Below are 22,128 nucleotides of genomic sequence, written 5' to 3'. Positions count from 1 at the left end.
GGTCCGCGGCCTCTCCCGAGGTGGGCCTTACCCCTTGCTGGGCTGAGGCCGGAGCTCAGACTGGATGTCGTAACACACCTCGGCCTGCGCCCGAGTCGGGCTGGGGGCGGGAGAATCCGGGGCGATTCCCCCCTCGGCCCCTCTCCGAGCTCCGGTCGGGAAGCCTGGCAGTGACGGACCCTGGTCCGGTTGACCCATCCGCTCCTAATGAGCACCAGATGTGCCCTTCAACACGTTATCCTGACGGGAAGGAAAATAGCCTTGTTTGTTGATGGTGGCCAAGGACCATGACTTTAGCCTGTGACAAATGCAAATGTATGCATGCATGAAAGCGGTCGACGTCTCCGGAGAGGAGAGCGGAAACGTTGCAGAAAATGAAAGGATGAAGAGAGTGGGTGGGAGTGGCGGAGCACACAGAGTATCCAGAGTGGAGGATTCCCACTGAGAGGAGACGACGGGGGGTGGTCTCAGTCCACATGGCTCCCGGAGGAAGACTGGGAACAGTGCTTTGCACATAGTAAGCGCTTAATAAATGCCATTATTAATTAATTCTGGAACCTGGGTGGGAGCTGCTCTTTGGCAGTAGTCAGAGAGGGAGCGCATCAATCAGCATAGCTTGAGGTTCCCCCCGCCCCACTGCCACCCGGAGCACACACCCCACCCGCGTTTGAGCGTTCACATGCAGACTGTGAACCCACTTCCTCGGTCTCTGGGGCTCCAGCCGGCCTTATCGGGCTCATTCTGAGGCTTCCGCTTCCTATCGCGGCTTTGGCCAAAATCCCATTCGAGATGCGGCAGTCCAGAGGCGGCGGGATCCGCCGTCCCGCTCTGTCTCCGGGAGGTCCCGAAGCCTGTGGTGAGTCAAGGCCAGTCCACCTCTCGGCGCGGCTTTAAGAACCACCCGGGCCGCCCGGGCCTCAGACACCGTTTTCTAGCAACCAACGGTTGCGGCTGTCCCGTCCCGCTCTCTTCCCGGCCAGATTGCGTTCGTCACCCGTCAGCCCGGGCCCCGTCTGCCTCCCCTTTCCTTTGCCCGGGCTGTTTCCTGCCATCCCCGGGGCAGCAGACTGCGTTGGTTTTGACCATAAGCCCAGCGAGAATTGGATTCGTCCTGCCTTGGTTGTCTTTCTGTGGTCGCTCCGAGGACAACTGGCAGGATCGCTGCACCCGATTTCATATTTTCCCCTTTTCATGAAGGAAGACGAAATCTCCCGTCTCGTTCCTCCCTCTTCCGTACCCTCTCTGATTCCAACTCGCCCCCTCAAGACGCTGATAGAGCACCTCGCACTTTAATGCCTCCAGGTACTCCTGAAGCTCTCTACTAAATTAGGCTAGCCCCCAAAAGAGAAACTTAACTTGTTCCCCAAAGGGGTCTTCACTCTGTGGATTTTGGGTAAACTACAGGTTTTTGCCATCCCCATAAGGGTGGGTCCTTCCTGGGTGCTTTTTTCTGTGTTTTGTTTTTTTAATGGTATTTGTTAAGCGCTTACTATGTTCCAGGTACCCTTCTAAGCGCTGGGGTAGATACAAGCTACTCAGGTTGGACACAATCCATGTCCCACTTGGGGCTCCCAGTCTTAATCCCCATTTTACAGATGAGGGAGCTGAGGCCCAAAGAAATGAAGTGACTGGCCCAAGGTCCCCAGCAGACGAGGCGGAGCCGGGATTAGAACCCAGGTCCTTCTTACTCGCAGGCCCGGGCTCTATCTACTAGGCCTTGCTGCTTCTTGTAGGGGGAGGGATGGGGAGGTAGAGTGCTTCATGGTACCCCTCCCACACACACACTTACCCCATAGGCCTTTGGGGTCGTGTGGGGATGGCTCTCCGTTGCTCTCTCCACTTGATGTAGTGCGCTCTACTAGACGCTGGGTAAGTGCACCATAAAGAAGTGACACGATTCCCCCCGAGGAATTTACCCTGTAACGGAGCAGATGAGCATAAAAATACGGACAACTAGAGGGGGTCCAAAAAATGGATGCCCGTACATATATGGGCCCTAAGGAAAACCATTTCCTCGGTGATAGAGTTGGCTGAAGGGATGCTAGGGCTCAGGAGGAGGTGGGATTTTAGGAGGGATTTGAAGGAGGGAGATACCTGGGGTGGGGCCCATACGGGGAGGGAGGGAATTCCAAGCCAGGGGAATGGGGTGAGCTAGCTATAACCCTCCCCACACACTCCCCTCCTCTAGTGCCAACGGCTCAGTGGAAAGGGCCCGGGCTTTGGAGTCAGAGGTCATGGGTTCAAATCCCAGCTCTGCCAACTGTCAGCTGTGTCACTTCACTTCTCTAGGCCTCAGTTCCCTCTTCTGTAAAATGGGGATGAAGACTGGGAGCCCCCCGTGGGACAACCTGATCACCTTGTAACCTCCCCAGCGCTTAGAACAGTGCTTTGCACATCGTAAGCGCTTAACAAATACCATTATTATTATCATTATTTCTTACTGTGCCTCGCTCTCGCCTGTCTTTCTACCGACCCCTAGCCTCTGGCCTGTCATGCCTTCCATCCTCAGATCCACCAGACAATGACTCTCCCCCACTTCAAAGCCTTATTGACAGCACATCTCCTCCAAGAAGCCTTCCCAGACTAAACCCCACTTTTACTCCCTTCTGCATCCCCCTGACTTGCTCCCTTTTCTCCCGCCCCCAGCTCCACAGCACTTACGTACATATCTGTCATTTTATGTCCTTGTATTGATGATGTCCGTCTCCCCCCTCCAGACGGTAAGCTTGTTGTGGGCAGGGAATGACAGTTTATTGTTGTGTTGTACTTTCCCAAGCACTTAATACAGGGCCCTGCACACCATAAGCGCTCAGTAAATATGAATGAATAGGAGGATGGAGATGGAGTCAAGAATGGGGTTCATCTAGGCACAATGCAGACAGGGAGCTGGGGAACAGCAGACTTCTAGACTGTGAGCCCGCTGTTGGGTAGGGACCGTCTCTACATGTTGCCAACTTGTACTTCCCAAGCGTTTAGTCCAGTGCTCTGCACACAGTCAGCGCTCGATAAATATGATTGATTGAAGAGAACAGCGAGGTGAGATGGGGCCAGGCCTTCGAGAGGTTCGAAGCCGACAGGCGGGAGATTTTGCGCGATCCAGAGGCCCAGGAAACCAGGTTTTGGTGGACGAGATCAGGGCCAAGCCATTGCGCACCCTCCTTTGCCTATCCCTTGTTTCTTGCCGCGGGGCCGTGGAGGGCGATCACCCCACGGGATGGGGTGCGTGCGGGAACAGGTGACTAGTTGAGGGAAGCAGGGCCTGAAAGGCACCGATCCTCTGTGCTTCCAAGCCTCGAGGCGCGCTATCCCTGGGGAAGCGCCTCGGCCGTCCGGCGACGCGGTCTGCCCTGCCCTGCCCTGAGCCGGCAGGGATTAGATGTGGTCTGTCCGGTTCGGCGAGAGCCCGGAGCCGGAGCCTGCCCTCCGTGAGGAGCCCGGCCTTTGGGGCCTCCGTCGCCCGATTGCAGTCTCAGCCCGTCCAAGAGCTCCGGCACCCGGTTGGATCTTCTTTAATTCATTCCAGGAACCCTAAAGCCTGGCCGGTGCTTGCAACAAACCGGTGACTGTTCTCGGGCCGTCCCCTGGAAACTTGAGACAAGGCTGTAGACAAATGGAGAGAAGCGGCTTCCCCCCCACCCCTCACCCTCCGAGGAGGGAGCCCCGGGGGCTCCTCGGTGGTTCTTTTTTGGGGGTTCGGGAGCAGATCGAACAAGCTCCCCGGACCGCTTTGTTGACCAGCCCCTTGGAAACCACCAGGGAAAAGAAGGAAGCCGGTCAATTTAGAGGGAAGCCATCCAATTGGCATTTCAGATGGGGCCCACCGTGGGCAGCCTGCCGTCCGCCGTGTTCGGGAGGAGGTGTTTTGGGTTCTTGTCGCCAACCTCTCCGAGGAGGCCGGGGCCTGACTCCCCCTGGCCCGGGACCGCGGCCCTCCCTTCCTCTCTGTCCTCTCCATCCATCCCCCTCCTCCCTTAGCTCCTAACTCGGCCCCGCTGCTGCTCTTTCAGGCACAACCGAGAGGCCCGGCTCCCCCACCCCAGCCCCATCCCTTCCTCTCTTGAGCCTGCCTAACGCGTGTTCTCCTTCCCTCCCTACAGGTCTGTGCAGACTTTCGCAGACAAATCAAAACAAGAAGCTCTTAAAAACGACCTGGTGGAGGCTTTGAAGAGAAAGCAGCAAAGTTAAACTCCTCTTCATGCTAACAAGACATGCCATGCACTCTTAAATTCCTTTCTTAGAAAATTCATTTTCTGGCCCCCCCCCCACCCTCTCCCCTCCCTTTCTTTTTTCTTTCTTTTTCCCCCCCGTCATGTCCCATAACAGTTTGCATCAGATACTCTCCACGCAACGCCATCTCTCCCCATGAATAAAGCTGTATAAACCTTTTCAGTCTCTGAGGCCTACTTTCCACCACATTTTGCTTATCGAGACCTTCAATGTTTCCACGGAGACCATGCGCTTCTGTTGCCCGCTTCCAGCCCCTTCTCCCCTCCTCCATCTATAGGCATAAAACCCGTTCCACTCCCATTTTGTTTCCCCCCACCTCCGCCAACCTTCCCCTTCCACCTCCCACCTTTTTGTTACATTGGTGTAAAAAATGTAAAACAAAAAAATTTTATTAAATACTGTGGTGTGTGAAAGATAGAGGAAAAACTGGAAATCCAATTCCACGTTGTGTGTGGGAGTTGCTTGCGGGTGGGGGGGGCGCGGGGGGCCGGGGAGGGATCGGGTCAGCTCCGGGACGGGGAGGAGAGGCGTTGGTTCTCCGCGGACTCAGCCCCGATCCCGAGGAAACTGCTATTTTTTGGGAGGGATCTGCTGACCATTCTGCTCTTCTAGCCTTGGGTCCGGCCGCTTTTCTGTCGATTTTTATGGAATGCGAAAGGGGTTGTTTTTTGTTTTATTTTGGTTTTTTTTTTTTTGTAAAGCTTAAACTGAAAGAAAAAAAAATCTACATCTTCTACTGGAGCCTCCATACTAAAAAAAAAATTAAGAAAACAATAAAAAAAAATAAAAAAAACTGGGAAGCAGTAAGCGTTGGTCTCTTGGTTTTATTTCCCTCTCTTCTCTTTCCCCCACTCAGGGGGGGGGGTCCAAAGAAAGTTTAAAAGGGGCTGCTACAGGTCAGCGACTCCTGGCCCGGTGCTGGTTTCCTCAGCCGGGTCCGATCCCACCCGAGAGGACCGGGAATGGCGGGATGCTGAGGGACCCTCATGGTATCGTCCTCTCCGCGCTCCCTTTCTGAACTTCCTCATTCGCTTGGTTTAGATTTTGGGATTTGAAACCTACCCCATCCACCTGCCCGCTTCCAGGGAGATGGAGGTTCACCCCATTCATTCATTCAGTTGTATTTATTGAGCACTTACTGGGTGCAGAGCACTGTAGCGTGGCTCAGTGGAAAGAGCCCGGGCTTGGGTGTCAGAAGTCAAGGGTTCAAATCCCAGCTCCGCTAACTGTCAGCTGGGTGACTTGGGGCAACTCGCTTCACTTCTCTGGGCCTCATCATCAATCGTATTTATTGAGTGCTTACTGTGTGCAGAGCACTGTACTAAGTGCTTGGGAAGTACAAGTTGGCAACATATAGAGACAGTCCCTAACCAACAGTGGGCTCACAGTCTAAAAGACTGTGGGCCTCAGTTACCTCATCTGGAAAATTGTATGTGGGTAAGGAATGTCACTGTTGATTGTGGTATTGTCCTTTCCCAGGTAAAATGGGGATAATAATACTGATGATGGCATTTGTTAAGCGCTTACTATGTGCAAAGCACTGTTCTAAGCGCTGGGGGGATACAAGGTGATCAGGTTGTCCCACGGGGGGCTCACAATCTTCATATCCATTTTACAGATGTCACTGAGGCCCAGAGAAGTTAAATGACTTGCCCAAAGTCACACAGCTGACAATTGGCGGAGCCGGAATTTGAACCCATGACCTCTGACTCCAAAGCCCGGGCTCTTTCCACTGAGCCAAGCTGCTTCTCTCATTCATTCATTCAATTGTATTTATTGAGCGCTTACTGTGTGCAGAGCACTGGACTAAGCGCTTGGGAAGCACAAGTTGGCAACATCTAGAGACGGGCCCTACCCAACAGCGGGTTCACAGTCTAGAAGGGGGAGACAGACAACAAAACAAAACATATTAACAAAATAAAATAAATAGAATAAATATGTACAAATAAAATATTCATTCATTCATTCAATCGTATTTATTGAGCGCTTACTGTGTGCAGAGCACTGTACTAAGTGCTTGGAAAGTACAAGTTGGCAACAAATAGAGGTGGTCCCTACCCAACAGTGGGCTCACAGTCTGGAAGGGGGAGACGGACAACAAAACAAAACATATTAACAAAATAAAATAAATAGAATAAATATGTACAAATAAAACATTCATTCATTCAATCGTATTGAGCGCTTACTGTGTGCAGAGCACTGTACTAAGCGCTTGGAAAGTACAAGTCAGCAACACATAGAGACAGTCCCTACCCAACAGTGGGCTCACAGGCTAGAAGGAGGAGACAGAGAACAAAACAAAACATATTAACAAAATAAAACAAGTAGAATAAAATAGAGTAATAAATACATGCAAACATATATACAGGTGCTGTGGGGAGGGGACGAGGGGGAGAGGAAGGAGGGGGCTCAGTGTGGGAAGGCCTCCTGGAGGAGGTGAGCTCTCAGTAGGGCCTTGAAGGGAGGAAGAGAGCTAGCTTGGTGGATGGGCAGAGGGAGCTGGGCATTCCAGGCCAGGGGGAATAATAGTATAATAATAATAATGGGAACTGAGGCACAGAGAAGTTAAGTGTCTTGCCCAAAGTCACACAGCTGACAATTGGCGGAGCTGGGATTTGAACCCATGACCTCTGACTCCAAAGCCCGGGCTCTTTCCACTGAGCCACGCTGCTTCTACCCGGTAACGGGCCTGGACCAGTCAGTGACTGCCATGCCCAAGGCGGAGAAAAGATGGTTGCTTGGCATCATCATCATCATCAATCGTATTTATTGAGCGCTTACTGTGTGCAGAGCACTGTACTAAGCGCTTGGGAAGTACAGATTGGCAACACATAGAGACAGTCCCTACCCAACAGTGGGCTCACAGAGGGGCCACCCGGGGGGTAGCAAGAGGGGCACGATGAGACACAGAGAGAAGCCAGCATTGGAGCTGCACTTGGAAGGAGAAAGCAGAAGCACTGGCCGAACAGTGAGCCCGCTGTTGGGTAGGGACCGTCTCTATCTGTTGCCATCTTGGACTTCCCAAGCGCTTAGTACAGTGCTCTGCACACAGTAAGCGCTCAAGAAATACGATTGAATGAATGAATGAACAGGCCTCTTTGACCAGCGCGGTGGAAAGAGCCCGGGCTTGGGGGGTCATTCATTCAATCGTATTTATTGAGTGCTTACTGTGTGCAGAGCACTGGGAGTCAGAAGTCATGTGTTCTAATCCCGACCCCGCCACTTGTCAGCTGTGTGACTTTGGGCAAGTCACCTCACTGTCAGCTGTGTGACTTTGGGTAAGTCACTTCACTTCCTCTGGGCCTCAGTTCCCTCATCTGTAAAATGGGGATTAAGACTGTGCGTCCCCCCGTGGGACAACCTGATCACCTTGTGTCTCCCCCCCCCACCCCGCCAGTGCTTAGAACAGTGCTTGGCACACAGTAAGCGCTCAACAAATACCATCGTTATTATTATTATTCTCTGGGCTTCAGTTCCCTCATCTGTAAAATGGGGATTAAGACTGTGAGCCCCCCGTGGGACAACCTGATCACCTTGTATCCCCCCCAGTGCTTAGAACAGTGCTCTGCACATAGTAAACACATAATAAATGCTATTATTATTATTATTATTATTATTCTCTGGGCTTCAGTTCCCTCATCTGTAAAACAGGGATTAAGACTGTGAGCCCCCCGTGGGACAACCTGATCACCTTGTATCCCCCCCAGTGCTTAGAATGGTGCTTTGCACATAGTAAGTGCTTAATAAATGCCATTATTATTATTATTATTATTATTATTATTATTATTATTATTATTCTCTGGGCTTCAGTTCTCTCATCTGTAAAATGGGGATTAAGACTGTGAGCCCCCCGTGGGACAACCTGATCACCTTGTATCCCCCCCAGTGCTTAGAATGGTGCTTTGCACATAGTAAGTGCTTAATAAATGCCATTATTATTATTATTATTATTATTATTATTATTATTGTTATTATTCTCTGGGCTTCAGTTCTCTCATCTGTAAAATGGGGATTAAGACTGTGAGCCCCCCCGTGGGACAACCTGATCACCTTATATCCCTCCAGCGCTTAGAACAGTGCTTTGCACATAGTAAGCACTTAACAAATACCATCATTATTATTATTATTCTCTGGGCCTCAGTTCCCTAATCTGTAAAATGGGGATGAAGACTGTGAGCCCCCCGTGGAATAACCTGATCACCTTGTATCCCCCCCAGTGCTTAGAACGGTGCTTTGCACATAGTAAACGCTTAACAAATACCATCATTATTATTATTATTTGACCACAGACTGCTATTGGGCCCCTGATGGAGTGAGTGTGTGTATGTGTTACTCTCTTGAACGCTGGTTAAAGTAAATTAAAAACTTTTCCCATTAACCTGGGTGATCAGAGGTGAGTTTTGAACTCTACTACGGGTCACTGAGGCTCCCTCGGGCCCAGAAAGGTCCTGGTTGGTTCCGACAGTTATGTTGCCAACTTGTACTTCCCAAGCACTTAGTACAGTGCTCTGCACACAGTAAGCGCTCAATAAATACGATTGATTGATTGACAGGGGAATTCAATACCTGTTCTCCCTCCTACTTAGACTGTGACCCCCACGGGGGAACTGATAATCTTGTATCTACCCCAGTGCTTGGCACTTAGAAGTGCTCAACAACTACCCCAACTACTAAAAAACCTCGCGAGGGTATATTACAGCAGAAAACCAGCGTGGCTCAGTGGAAAGAGCCCGGGCTTTGGCGTCAGAGGTCATGGGTTCAAATCCCGGCTCCGCCAATTGTCAGCTGTGTGACTTTGGGCAAGTTGCTTCACTTCTCTGAGCCTCAGTTCCTTCATCTGTAAAATGGGGATTAAGACTGTGACACCCCCCCCCCCACCGCGGGACAACCTGATCACCTTGTAACCTCCCCAGTGCTTAGAACAGTGCTTTGCACATAGTAAGCACTTAATAAATGCCATCATTATTATTATTTGGTAGAGACAATCCCCTCCTTCAAGGATCTTATAGCCAGTCTAATGGGAGAGGCAGACATGTAAGTAAAGTTCAGATAGGAGAAGTAGCTGAGTATTAGAACAGTGCTTTGCACATAGTAAGCGCTTAACAAATACCAACATTATTATTATTATTATTATTATTATTATTATTATTATTATTATTATTATTAGGATGCAGACACTAAGTGTTCTGGGATTGGGGAGAATAACAAAGTGCTTTGGCGGTACAGAGCCAAATGTAGAGGTGACAGAAGGGAGGGAGGGTAGAATTGACAGAAGGGTGATTGTAGGGGGAAGGAGAGTGGGTAATCAGGGAAGGCTTCTTGGAGGAGATATTCTAGTAGGGCTTTGATGATGGCGAGAGTGGCGGTCCATTGGATGCGGAAGGGAGCGGCCAGATGAGAAGCAGCGTGGCCTAATGGAAAGATCATGGGCCTGGGATTCAGAGGACCTGAGTTCTAATCTCCGGTCTGCCGCTTGTCTGCTGTGTGACCTGGGGCAAGTCACTTCACTTCTGTGGGCCTCAGTTACCTCATCTGTAAAGGGGGATTGAGACTGTGAACCCCATGTGGGACAGGGACTGTGTCCAACCCAATTACTTTATATCTATCCCCGCACTTAGAACAGCGCCTGGCCCAAAGTAAGCGCTTAACAAATACCACGATTATCATTATTATTATGTCTCAAAGTGACAGTTGACTCCTGAAGACCCATCTTTACAGCCCCTCCTCATACAAATTAGGTATGTGTTGAGTGTTGTACTGAACCGGGCGTGAGTCAGTCGACCATGAGTCAGTCCTTTTAGACTGTGAGCCCACTGTTGGGTAGGGACCGTCTCTATATGTTGCCAACTTGTACTTCCCAAGCGCTTAGTACAGTGCTCTGCACACAGTAAGCGCTCAATAAATACGATTGATGATGATGATGACCATATTCGAGGGCTTACTGTGTGCAGTACACTGTACTAAGTGCTTGGGAGAGTACAATATAACAACATAAGGCACATTCCCTGCCCACAACGAGCTTACAGTCTAGAGGGGGTGACAGACTTTTATATAAATAAAAAAATGACGGATATGTACGTAATTACTGTGGGGCTGGGAGAGGGGGTTGAATAAAGGAAGCAAGTCAAAGTGGTGCAGAAGAGTAGGTAGAAATCTCCACGCAATCCTTTTTCTTTTTTCTTTTATTTTTAAATGGTGTTTGTTCAGCACTTACTCTCTGCCAGGGAGTGCTCCACGCCCTGGAGTAGATATAAGGTAATTGGTGTGGACACAGTCCGCGTCTCACATGGGACTCAGTCTCAATCCCCATTTTACAGACGAGGTCACTGAGGCACAGAGAAGCAAAGTGACTTGTCCAAGGTCACACGGCTGACAAGCGGCAGAGCTGAGATTAGAACCCAGGGCCTGCGGACTCTTAGGCCCGTGCTGTATCCACCAGACCGCCTGCTTCTCTTTCTCCAGCCTCCGAAGCCCACTTCTCTCTTCTGAACTCGTTGCAAGGGATTCGTCTACGGGAGTTCACCTTTCCAGGCTCTGCTAGGGGTTTTCGAGCTACTTCTGCTTCTCCATGCTGGTCAGGAGGCCCTGGCTTTAGAAGGAACACATTGCCACTTCCCAGAGGGTAGCCGAAGTCCGTGGGTGTTGCCACAAAATGGATTTGGACTAGTGAGTCAGGACAAGGCCTTCAAGGCCCTGCTGAGAGCTCACCTCCTCCAGGAGGCCTTCCCAGACTGAGCCCCTTCCTTCCTCTCCCCCTCGTCCCCCTCTCCATCCCCCCATCTTACCTCCTTCCCTTCCCCACAGCGCCTGTATATATGTATATATGTCTGTACATATTTATTACTCTATTTATTTTACTTGTACATATCTATTCTATCTATTTTGTTTTGTTAGTATGTTTGGTTTTGTTTTTTTTTCTCTGTCTCCCCCTTTTAGACTGTGAGCCCACTGTTGGGTAGGGACAGTCTCTATATGTTGCCAATTTGTATTTCCCAAGCGCTTAGTACAGTGCTCTGCACATAGTAAGCGCTCAATAAATATGATTGATTGATTGATTGACATGAGTGGTTCTGTAAGGGAAACCCGTTTGAGGCGGCAGAGGAGGCAGCAGCTAACCCGTCACACCAATCAGCGGTATTTATTGAGCATCTACCGCGTGCAGAGCGCTGTACTGAGCACTCGGAGAGTTCAGTACGGCAGAGTTGGACGACCACTGTGAGCAGCAGAGTCAACTCCTTTAAACCATCATCATCATCATCAATCGTATTTATTGAGCGCTTACTTTGTGCAGAGCACTGTACTAAGCGCTTGGGAAGTACAAGTTGGCAACATATAGAGACGGTCCCTACCCAACAGTGGGCTCACAGTCTAAAAGGGGGAGACAGAGAACAAAACCAAACATACTAACAAAATAAAATAAATAGAATAGATATGTACAAGTAAAATAAATAAATAGAGTGATAAATATGTACAAACATATATACATATATACAGGTGCTGTGGGGAAGGGAAGGAGGTAAGATGGGGGGATGGAGGGGGGGATGAGGGGGAGAGGAAGGAAGGGGCTCAGTCTGGGAAGGCCTCCTGGAGGAGGTGAGCTCTCAGCAGGGCCTTGAAGGGAGGAAGAGAGCTAGCTAAACCAGAGCATTGTAACCCCTCTTCTGCGTTGCCCAGGCCCTTCCTTTTCCCCATTGACTAACTTGCTGCCCATCAGCTCCCCTGAGTCGATAAATCGTATTTATTCAGGGCTTATTGTGTGCAGAGCATTGTACTAAGCGCTTGGGAGAACACAATACAACAGAGGTGGTAGATGCTCTAGAGGATTGTGGGCAGGGGGGTGGAAAAGGCCACAGAACTCCATCCCGTCAGGCCTCCCTGTCCGCCGCACTGGAAAAAAGCTTGGTGGGAGAGGAGTTTGGAGCTGTTGGCCGAGATGAAGTGTTTTTGATTTTCTGTGGCCTTGGGTGACCCTGGCTGGCCCTGAGAAACCCAAGAGTTGACGGATTCTGTCTTTAACCCAGAGGATTTTCTGGATTTCCACTCTCTCTGTTCCCTTTGACCCAAGAGGTGGTTGCCCCTTTCCGTGTGGGCCTGATGAGTTTGCCTTCCCCGGAGTTGTTATCCCGAGTCTCCAAATCATCATCATCATCATCATCAATCGTATTTATTGAGCGCTTACTGTGTGCAGAGCACTGTACTAAGCGCTTGGGAAGTACAAGTTGGGAACATATAGAGACAGTCCCTACCCAACAGTGGGCTCACAGTCTAAAAGGGGGAGACAGAGAACAAAACCAAACATACTAACAAAATAAAATAAATAGAATAGATATGTAGAAGTAAAATAAATAGAGTAACAAATCTGTACAAACATCTATACATATATACAGGTGCTGTGGGGAAGGGAAGGAGGTAAGATGGGGGGATGGAGAGGGGGACTAGGGGGAGAGGAAGGAAGGGGCTCAGTCTGGGAAGGCCTCCTGGAGTAGGTGAGCTCTCAATCAATCAATCATATTTATTAAGTGCTTACTGTGTGCAGAGCACTGTGCTAGAGAAGCAGGATGGTATGGGGAGAGCACGGGCCTGGGACTCGGAAGGCCATGGGTTCTAATCTTGGCACCGCCGCTTGTCTGCTGTGTGACCTTGGGTAAGTCACGTCACTTCTCTGGGCCTCCATGACCTCATCTGTAAAATGGGTGTTGAGACTGTGAGCCCTGCATGGGACAGGGACTGTGTCCAAGCTGATTTGCTTGTGTCCATTGCAGTGCTTGGTACAGTGCCTGACACATAGTAAGCTCTTAAATACTACAACTATTATTACTACTATGATGCAATTGGGAGTGTACAATATAGCAGAGTTGGTACCTCCTTCCCCTCCCCACAGCACCTGTATATACGTACCTATGTCTGTACATATTTATTACTCTATTTATTTTATCTGTACATATTTATTCTATTTATTTTATTTTGTTAATATGTTTTGTTTTGTTCTCTGTCTCCCCCTTCTAGACTGTGAGCCAACTGTTGGGTAGGGACCATCTCTAGATGTTGCCAATTTGGACTTCCCAAATGCTTAGTACAGTGCTCTGCACACAGTAAGCGCTCAATAAATGCGATTGAATGAACGAGCTTACGGCCTAGAGGGGGAAACGGGCATTCATATACATAAATAAATTACGGATATGTGTTTAAGTGCTGTGGGAGGGGTGAATAAAAGGCACAGATACAAATGTGGAAATGTTGGCCTGCCAACCAAAGCGTTTGTCTTTCCCTGCGAAGCCGAGGAGATAGTGGGTCCTGGGAGCCCAGGCTGGCTCCTCTCGGGAGGAACGTAAGCGCTTAGCAAATTCTTTTGCTCTAGAAAGCGCCTGCATGTGTGGGCGAGTCGTGATTGCTTCCTGATGAGCATTACCCCGGAACTGAACCAAATCCTCTTTGCTCTTCCTTGGGGCAACCCTCCTGGGCTCTAATAAAAAAAAAATAATAATAATGTGGTATTTGTTCAGCGCTTACCATGTGCCAAGCACTGGAGTAGATACAAGCTAATCAGGTTGGACGCAGTCCCTGTCCCCAGTCTTGATCCCCATTTTCTAAATGAGGTAACCGAAGCACAGAGCAGTGAAATGACTTGCCCAGAGTCACACAGCAGACACGTGGCAGGGCCAGGATTAGAGCACATGTCCTTGGCTCCTTGGGTCCACGCTGCTTCTCAGGCCATGTCTAGGCGCCCTGAGCTGAGGGAAACCCGGGCCCCAAAGTCCCGGTCTGTGCCATTTCTGCCACGTCTCCGTCTCGGCGACGCTGTAGCCGGCCCCGCGGCTCCGACTGACTGGAGCGGCCGGCCCGCCGGGCATTCTCGGAAATGACTAGCCAAGCACACTGTGGTTTCCCAAGCCCGGGCTCTTTAAAGGTTTTATTTAAGAGGCACATACCACGGGGACGGAGCAAACCGGTGGCCCGATTCCAGACTCGGTGTTTGCTTCAGCGCAGCTGCGGGGAGGCAGAAATTCGCCGAGGTGAGCCAAGTTTTCCAACCGTCGGGTGCCGGGAAGGAGGGCCAGGGAGACCGTTCAACTCCGGTCTCGTGGTTCCAGTTGGAAGGAGTCTGGAAGGAGTCTCTCTCCCCCTTTTAGACTGTGAGCCCACTGTTGGGTAGGGACTGTCACTGTATGTTGCCAACTTGTACTTCCCAAGCACTTAGTACAGTGCTCTGCACACAGTAAGCGCTCAATAAATACAATTGATGATGATGATGATGGTTAAGGGTCCAGCCTGCCCCCGGTCCTCGGGGCTGGCAGCTCAGAGAGTGGCGCGTAGGAAAGGAGGTGGTTGAGAGACTTCACCCCGTAGTTCCAGTGAGTCCCGACGAGGCCTAGGCCGGACCCATCCCCAAGACCCTCCCTCCGGGGACCGGCGCCCTCCCAAACGCCCCGGGTGGGAAGCAGGATGGGAATCGGCCGTGGAGTTCGGACTGCGGCACCGAAGACGAGACCGCTCTTCCTCTGATGGTGCTTTTCTAACCTGACCCATTTAACACTTGGACATCTGCGACTCGTTAAGGCCCCGGACCTGGATGTTTATCCGGGGGCCTCGGGGGTCTCTCTGATTCATCTCAGATGAAAGGACGGGTCAGGGCGGAGGAAGAGACGGGGGCCGGGGGGGGGTGATGTGTGTGAATTTCCCCCTTCCTCAACGAAGAGGGCCAGAACGGAAAGTTGTGTTGTCTTAGCTGGGACTTCAAAAAGTTCCAGGTTAAAAAGAACCTAAATAAAACATCGGGGTTGTGATGGGGCACCGGGGCCGAAAGCAGGGGCGTTAAGAAACCGGGTCCGTGCCCAAGGATCGGTTGGTGACGTTAACCTACCCCTACCCTGACACCCCCAACCCCCTCCACCCCGGCCCTCGCTCATCTCCCTTCCTCCCCTCACTGGAGCTGTGGAAATTAGGAAAGGGATCGGCTTCCGCGGTAACCATCTCTTGTGTTCGGCCGGGGCCTTTTTCAAATCAATCAGTTGAATTTACTGAGCACTTGCTGTGTGCAGAGCACTGTACTAAGCACTTGGGAGGGTACAACACAACAATAGGACATATCCCCTGCCCACAGCAAGCTTTCAGTCTAGAGGGGGAGGCGATAATACAAATAAATTATGGATAGGTGCGTAAGTGCTGTGGGGCTGGGAAGGGGGTTGAATGAAGGGAGAGAGGTGGGTGACGCAGAAAGGAGAGGGAGAAGAGGAAAGTAGAGCTTAGTCAGGGAAGGCCTCTTGGAGGAGATGGGCCTTCTCTGACCTCCCTGCCTCCCGTCTCTCCCCACTCAAGTCCACACTTCACTACTTTCTGGATCATTTGTCTGCAAAAACGTTCAGTCCATAGTTCCCCACTCCTCAAGAGCCTCCAGGGGCCGTCCATCCAACTCCGCATTCATTCAGTTGTATTTACCGAGCACTTACTGTGTGCAGAGCACTGTACGAAGCGCTCGGGAAGTACAAGTCGGCAACGGATAGAGACGGTTCCTACCCAACAACGGGCTCACAGTCTAGAAGGGGGAGACGGACAACGAAACAAAACACGTAGACAGGTGTCAAAATCATCAGAACAAATAGAATTAAAGCTATAAGCACATCATTAACAAAATAAAAAGAATAGTAAATATGTACTAAACGTTTTCCAATGGCTGTTAACACTGTCCAAATATTTCCTAACATAGTGTTGTGATGACCCAGCCAAGAGGAAAAAACCTCAATTGTATTTTCAGCACAGTCTTATAGATGTCTCTTAAATATCTGCTGCAGAAAGAAATATTTGATACCACCAGCATCTGTTTATTTATTTTATTTGTGCATATTTATTCTATTTATTTTATCTTGTTACTATGTTTTGTATTCATCATCGATCATATTTATTGAGTGCTTACTGTGTGCAGAGCATTGTATTGTTGTCTGTCTCCCCCTTCCAGACTGTGAGCCCACCGTTGGGTAGGGACCGTTTCTATATGTTGCCAACCTGTACTTCCCAAGCGCTTAGTACAGTGCTCTGCACACAGTAAGCGCTCAATAAATACGATTGAATGAATCGAATGAATGAATGAATCTGAATCTTCCTTGCCCCATAGCAGGGCATTGGAGAACTTCATTGTTTGGGGAAAGTCTTGTAGACAGATAACCTCTACCTAGTCAATGAGTAACAACTATCCTATGAATTGTACAAACCAGTGTAAAAAAACAAACAAGCAAACAAACACTCCAGGTGGAGGGGCAGGGGGTTGGTAAAGAATTTGCACTTAATTACAAAGCTCTGGTACCTCATTTGCTCTCACACAGACTTGTTTTCGAAAAAGAATTAAGCTCAGAAATGAATTTGAAGTGCACCCTAGGCGGACAGGATCTGCACCAATGGAAGATTGAATTTATTGAGCGCTTACTGCGTGCAGAGCACTGTACTAAGAGCTTGGGAGAGTACAATGTAATAATAAGGAGACCCGTTGCCTGCCCACAAGCGCTTAACAAATAGCACTATTATTATCTTCCCATCCCAAGCAGCCCAGCTGCAGCCCCAGGATCCCTAGACCCGTCGGCCTCCTTTTCCATCCCCGGCCCGCTCCAGCACACCCGATCCCCATCTCTTAGAGGGAAAAGCTGAGGAAGTGTCTCTCTACACCGTAAGCTCGTTACGAGCAGGGAACATGTCTGCTAATTCTGTTGTATTGCACTCTCCCAATCGCTTTTTTTTTTAATGGTAGTTTTTCAGCACTTACTACGTGCCAGGCACTGTTCTAAGCTCTGGGATGGATATAAGGGAAGCATAAATACGATTGATTGATTGATTGATTGATTAGTACAGTGCTCTGCACACACTAAGTGCTCAATAAATACGATTGAATGAGTGAATGAATGATTGAATGAATGAAATCCCGTGAACAAGGAAGATACTTTGCAAAGCCACTGATGACTTTACCTGAAGCAGGTGATTGTTGGGCTGTGTGTAGCGGGGGCGTGGAGGGATGAGGAGCCTTCTCTCCCTGTTCTACCCGGTAACAGGCCTGAGCCAATCAAAAACTGTCAAGCAGAGCCCCAGCTGGACGCCTAAAGCAGATAAAAGGTGCTCGTTTTGAATTTCGTAGGCACAGAGGGGAGTAGCAGCAACAGGAGAACAGCACTTGGAAGCAGAAAGCAGAAACGCTGGCAGAATGGGCTCCTTTGACTACAGACTGGTATTGGACCCTTGGGTGGTGGAGTGTATGTGTCACTTCCTTGCATGTTGGTAAAACAAAGTAAAAAAAAAACCTTTTCACTTTAATAGTAATGATGGTATTTGTTAAGTATTTACTATGTGCTGAGCACTTCTAAGCACTGGGGAAGATACAAGGTAATCATGTTGTCCCATGTGGGGCTCACAGTCTTAACCCTCATTTTACAGCTGAGGTAACTGAGGCACAGAGAAGTGAAGTGACTTGCCCAAAGTCACACAGCTGACATGTGGCAGAGCAGGAATTAGAACCCACAGCTTCTGACTCCCAAGCCCGGGCTCTTTCCACTAAGCCGTGCTCCTACTCTTCCTGCCTCCATTCTCTCCCCTCTTCAGTTCATAGTTCACTCTGCAGCCTGAATAATAATAATAATGATGGTGTTTGTTAAGCGCTTACTATGTGCAAAGCACTGTTCTAAGCGCTGGGGGGATACAAGGTGATCACATTGTCCCATGTGGGGCTTATAGTCTTAATCCCCATTTTACAGATGAGGAAACAGTGCTTTCTTGAGCTTTTGGGTACCCGCCTCCCCTAGCTCATATACTCTATTGCTTCTTCCAGCTCGTAATGTCTTTTAGTGCCTGTCCTGCTAGATTGCAAGATCCCTGAGGACAGGGAGACAATCGATCAGTGGAATTTACTGAGAGCCTACTGTGCGCAGAGCGCTGTGCTAAGCACAATACAATGGAGCCAGCAGACACCTTCCCTGCCCTAGAGAAACTTAGTCTGGTGGGGGAGACAGAAATCAAAATAAACTACGGATATGTAATAATAATAATAATAACGTTGGTATTTGTTAAGCGCTTACTATGTGCAAAGACTGTTCTAAGCGCTGGGGGAGATACAAGGTGATCAGGTTGTCCCACGTGGGACTCAGTCTTCATCCCCATTTTACAGATGAGGGAACTGAGGCCCAGAGAAGTCAACTGACTTGCCCAAAGTCGCCCAGCTGACAAGTGGCAGAGCCGGGATTTGAACCACGGCCTCTGACTCCAAAGCCCGGGCTCTTTCCACCGAGCCACGTGTATTGACACATCTACTGACTCTATTGGACTCTCCCAAGCACTTAGTACAGTACCCAGTAAGGGCTCAATGAACGCCTTTGACTGAGAAGTCTTTAAAAAATGGAAAAGGTGTTTGTTTTTTTCTAGAAACCTGGGCTGGATGAGATGATCCTTATAGCTTTGACTGCATTGGCAGAGGCAACACAGAAACGGGCTTGGCCCCTCAGCTCTGCCCTGAGTTTTGCTACAGTGCTCTGCACACAGTAAGCGCTCAATAAATACGATTGAATGAATAATGGATGTCCTTTCCTGGGGAGGGGAGAAGAAAGGTCCCACCCAAGCCCCAGGGGCCCTCTCCTTCCCCGCAGAACATTCCCAACTCTTAAGGAATACCTTGTCCTCTCCCTGACTTTCCCATCTCTGTTGACGGCACTACCATCCTTCCTGTCTCACAAGCCCACAACCTTGGTGTCATCCTCGACTCCACTCTCTCATTCACCCCTCACATCCAAGCCGTCACCAAAACCTGCCGGTCTCAGCTCCGCAACATTGCCAAGATCCGCCCTTTCCTCTCCATCCCAACCGCTACCCTGCTCATTCAAGCTCTCATCCTATCCCGTCTGGACTACTGCACCAGCCTTCTCTCTGATCTCCCATCCTCGTGTCTCTCTCCACTTCAATCCATACTTCATGCTGCTGCCTGGATTCTCTTTGTCCAGAAACGCTCTGGACATATCACTCCCCTCCTCAAAAACCTCCAATGGCTACCGATCAATCTGCGCATCAGGCAGAAACTCCTCACCCTGGGCTTCCAGGCTGTCCATCCATCCCCTCGCCCCCTCCTACCTCACCTCCCTTCTCTCCTTCTACTGCCCAGCCCGCAACCTCCGCTCCCCCACCGCTAATCTCCTCACTGTACCTCGCTCTCGCCCATCCCGCCGTCGTCCCCCGGCCCACGTCATCCCCCGGGCCTGGAATGCCCTCCTCCCTCTGCCCCTCCGCCAAGCTAGCTCTCTTCCTCCCTTCAAGGCCCTGCTGAGAGCTCACCTCCTCCAGGAGGCCTTCCCAGACTAAGCCCCTTCCTTCCTCTCCCCCTCGTCCCCCTCTCCATCCCCCCCATCTTACCTCCTTCCCTTCCCCACAGCACCTGTATATATGTATATATGGTTGTACATATTTATTACTCTATTTTACTTGTACATTTCTATCCTATTTATTTTATTTTGTTGGTATGTTTGGTTCTGTTCTCTGTCTCCCCCTTTTAGACTGTGAGCCCACTGTTGGGTAGGGACTGTCTCTATGTGTTGCCAATTTGTACTTCCCAAGCGCTTAGTACAGTGCTCTGCACATAGTAAGTGCTCAATAAATACGATTGATTGATTGATTAAGGAATTCCAGCTTTCTGGACAAGAACAGCACACATTAAGCGCTCAGTAAATAGGACTGATTGATGGTCTGCCTTAACTGCCCTGGGTTAAGACATGAGCTAGGGAGGAGGAGTGGTAGGGACCATCTCTATATAATAATAATAATAATAATAATACTGGCATTTATTAAGTGCTTACTATGTGCAAAGCACTGTTCTAAGCGCTGGGGAGGTAACAAGGTGATCAGGTTGTCCCATAGGGGGCTCACAGTCTTAGTCCCCATTTTACAGATGAGGTAACTGACGCACAGGGAAGTTAAGTGACTTGCCCAAAGTCACACAGCTGACAATTGGCAGAGCTGGGATCTGAATCCATGACCTCTGACTCCAAAGCCCAGGCTTTTCCCACTGAGCCATGCTGCTTCTCTATATGTTGCCAACTTGTACTTCCCAAGCGTTTAGTACAGTGCTCTGCACACAGTAAGCACTCAATAAATACGATTGAATGAATGAGGAGCAGTAATCACCAGGGCTGGTCTCTTCCTCTTGTCTTCTCTTGAACCTGGCGCTTCTTCCGCCTCCAATCAATCAATCATACTGATTGAGAAGCAGTGTGGCTCAGTGGAAAGAGCCCGGGCTTTGGAGTCCGAGGTCATGGGTTCAAATCCCAGATCCGCCAATTGGCAGCTGTGTGACTTTGGGCAAGTCACTTCACTTCTCTGGGCCTCAGTGACCTCATCTGTTTATACAGTTGAGGGGATTAAGACCGTGAGCCCCCCATGGGACAACCTGATCACCTTGTCACCTCCCCAGCACTTAGAACAGTACTTTGCACATAGTAAGCACTTAATAAATGCCATTATTATTATTATTATTGAGTGCTTACTGGGTATAGAGCCCTCCACTAAACGCTTGGGAGAGTGCAATTCAACAGAGTTGGTAGACACGTTCCCTGCCCACAAGGAGCTTAGTCTGGAGGAGGCAGATAATATGTATTTATTAATATATTTTTATTAATATAAATAAATTATGGATGTGGACAGAAGTGCTGTGGGTCTGGCTTTGGGGGCCTTCTCCCACCCCAGTGTAATTTTGATAATAACCTCGAGCTGAGCTCAGCCTCATCTCTCCTGAAGCCTAGTTTGTTTATTCATTCATTCAGTTTATTTATTGAGCGCCTACTGAGTGCAGAGCACAATACTAAGCGCTTGGGAAAGTACAACACAACAATAAACGGCAACATTGGCTGCCCACAACGAGCTTACTTACAAGCCTGCGTTGCTTCAGACAGGAGCTGGGTGGAATTCCCTGGGGCGCAGGGAAAGTGTCTTACCAACTGTGTTGAACTCTCCCAAACCCTTAGTACAATGTTTCGCACACAGTAAGCGTTCAATAAATACCGTCGATTGATTGAGCCTCCTCCTCCGCCAACACTATAACCCCCTGGGCCAACTCTTGGTCTCCCCTTTCCCTCCCACGGCTCTGGGCCTTTAGGTTCTCAGGGCAACGCCAGGAGTCCCCACCTGATAAAGCAGCGTCGCTCAGTGGAAAGAGCCCGGGGTTTGGAGTCAGAGGTCATGGGTTCAAATCCCGGCTCCGCTACTTGTCAGCTGTGTGACTTTGGGCAAGTCACTTCACTTCTCTGGGCCTGAGTTACCTCAGCTGTAAAATGGGGATGATAATAATAATAATGATGGCATTTATTAAGCGCTTACTATGTGCAAAGCACTGTTCGAAGCGCTGGGGAGGTTACAAGGTGATCAGGTTGTCCCACGGGGGACTCACAGTCTTCATCCCCATTTTACAGATGAGGTAACTGAGGCACAGGGAAGTTAAGTGACTTGCCCAAAGTCAAACTGGCAGAGCTGGGATTCGAACCCATGACCTCTGACTCCAAAGCCCGGGCTCTTTCCACTGAGCCACGCTGAAGACTGTGAGCCCCCCGGGGGACAACCTGATCTCCTTGTAACCTCCCCAGCGCTTCGAACAGGGCTTTGCACATAGTAAGTGCTTAATAAATGCCATGATTATTATTATTATTAAGGTTGGGTGACTTGCCCAGAGTCACACAGTGGACAGGTGACAGAGCCGGGATTAGAACCCATGACCTCTGACTCCCAAACCCGGGCTCTTTCCACTGAGCCACGCTGTTTTGTTTCGTTGTCTGTCTCCCCCTTCTAGACTGCGAGCCCGTTGTTGGGTAGGGACCGTCTCTCTATGTTGCCGACTTGTACTTCCCAAGCGCTTAGTAGAGTGCTCTGCACACAGTAAGCGCTCAATAAATACGA

At 49.7% G+C, this 22,128-nt stretch overlaps 1 protein-coding gene across 2 annotated transcripts in view; it reads left to right on the top strand.

The window, feature by feature from the left end:
• CAPZB (capping actin protein of muscle Z-line subunit beta) overlaps nucleotides 1-4,653 on the top strand; it is a 143,861-nt gene extending 139,208 nt beyond the window's left edge. The window contains exon 8 of one of the 2 annotated variants that reach the window (XM_038746437.1): nucleotides 4,098-4,653. In XM_038746437.1, coding sequence (XP_038602365.1) covers nucleotides 4,098-4,185 — 88 coding nt within the window. In that variant the 3' untranslated portion in view covers nucleotides 4,186-4,653. The remainder of the gene's footprint in view (nucleotides 1-4,097) is intronic. The other variant, XM_038746436.1, reaches the window with a different exon arrangement.
• Nucleotides 4,654-22,128: the final 17,475 nt, after the last annotated feature.

The sequence above is a fragment of the Tachyglossus aculeatus genome, chromosome 5, assembly GCF_015852505.1.
Source record: "Tachyglossus aculeatus isolate mTacAcu1 chromosome 5, mTacAcu1.pri, whole genome shotgun sequence".
Classification (NCBI taxonomy): Eukaryota; Metazoa; Chordata; class Mammalia; order Monotremata; family Tachyglossidae; genus Tachyglossus; species Tachyglossus aculeatus.
This window is presented reverse-complemented; position numbering and strand designations above follow the sequence as displayed.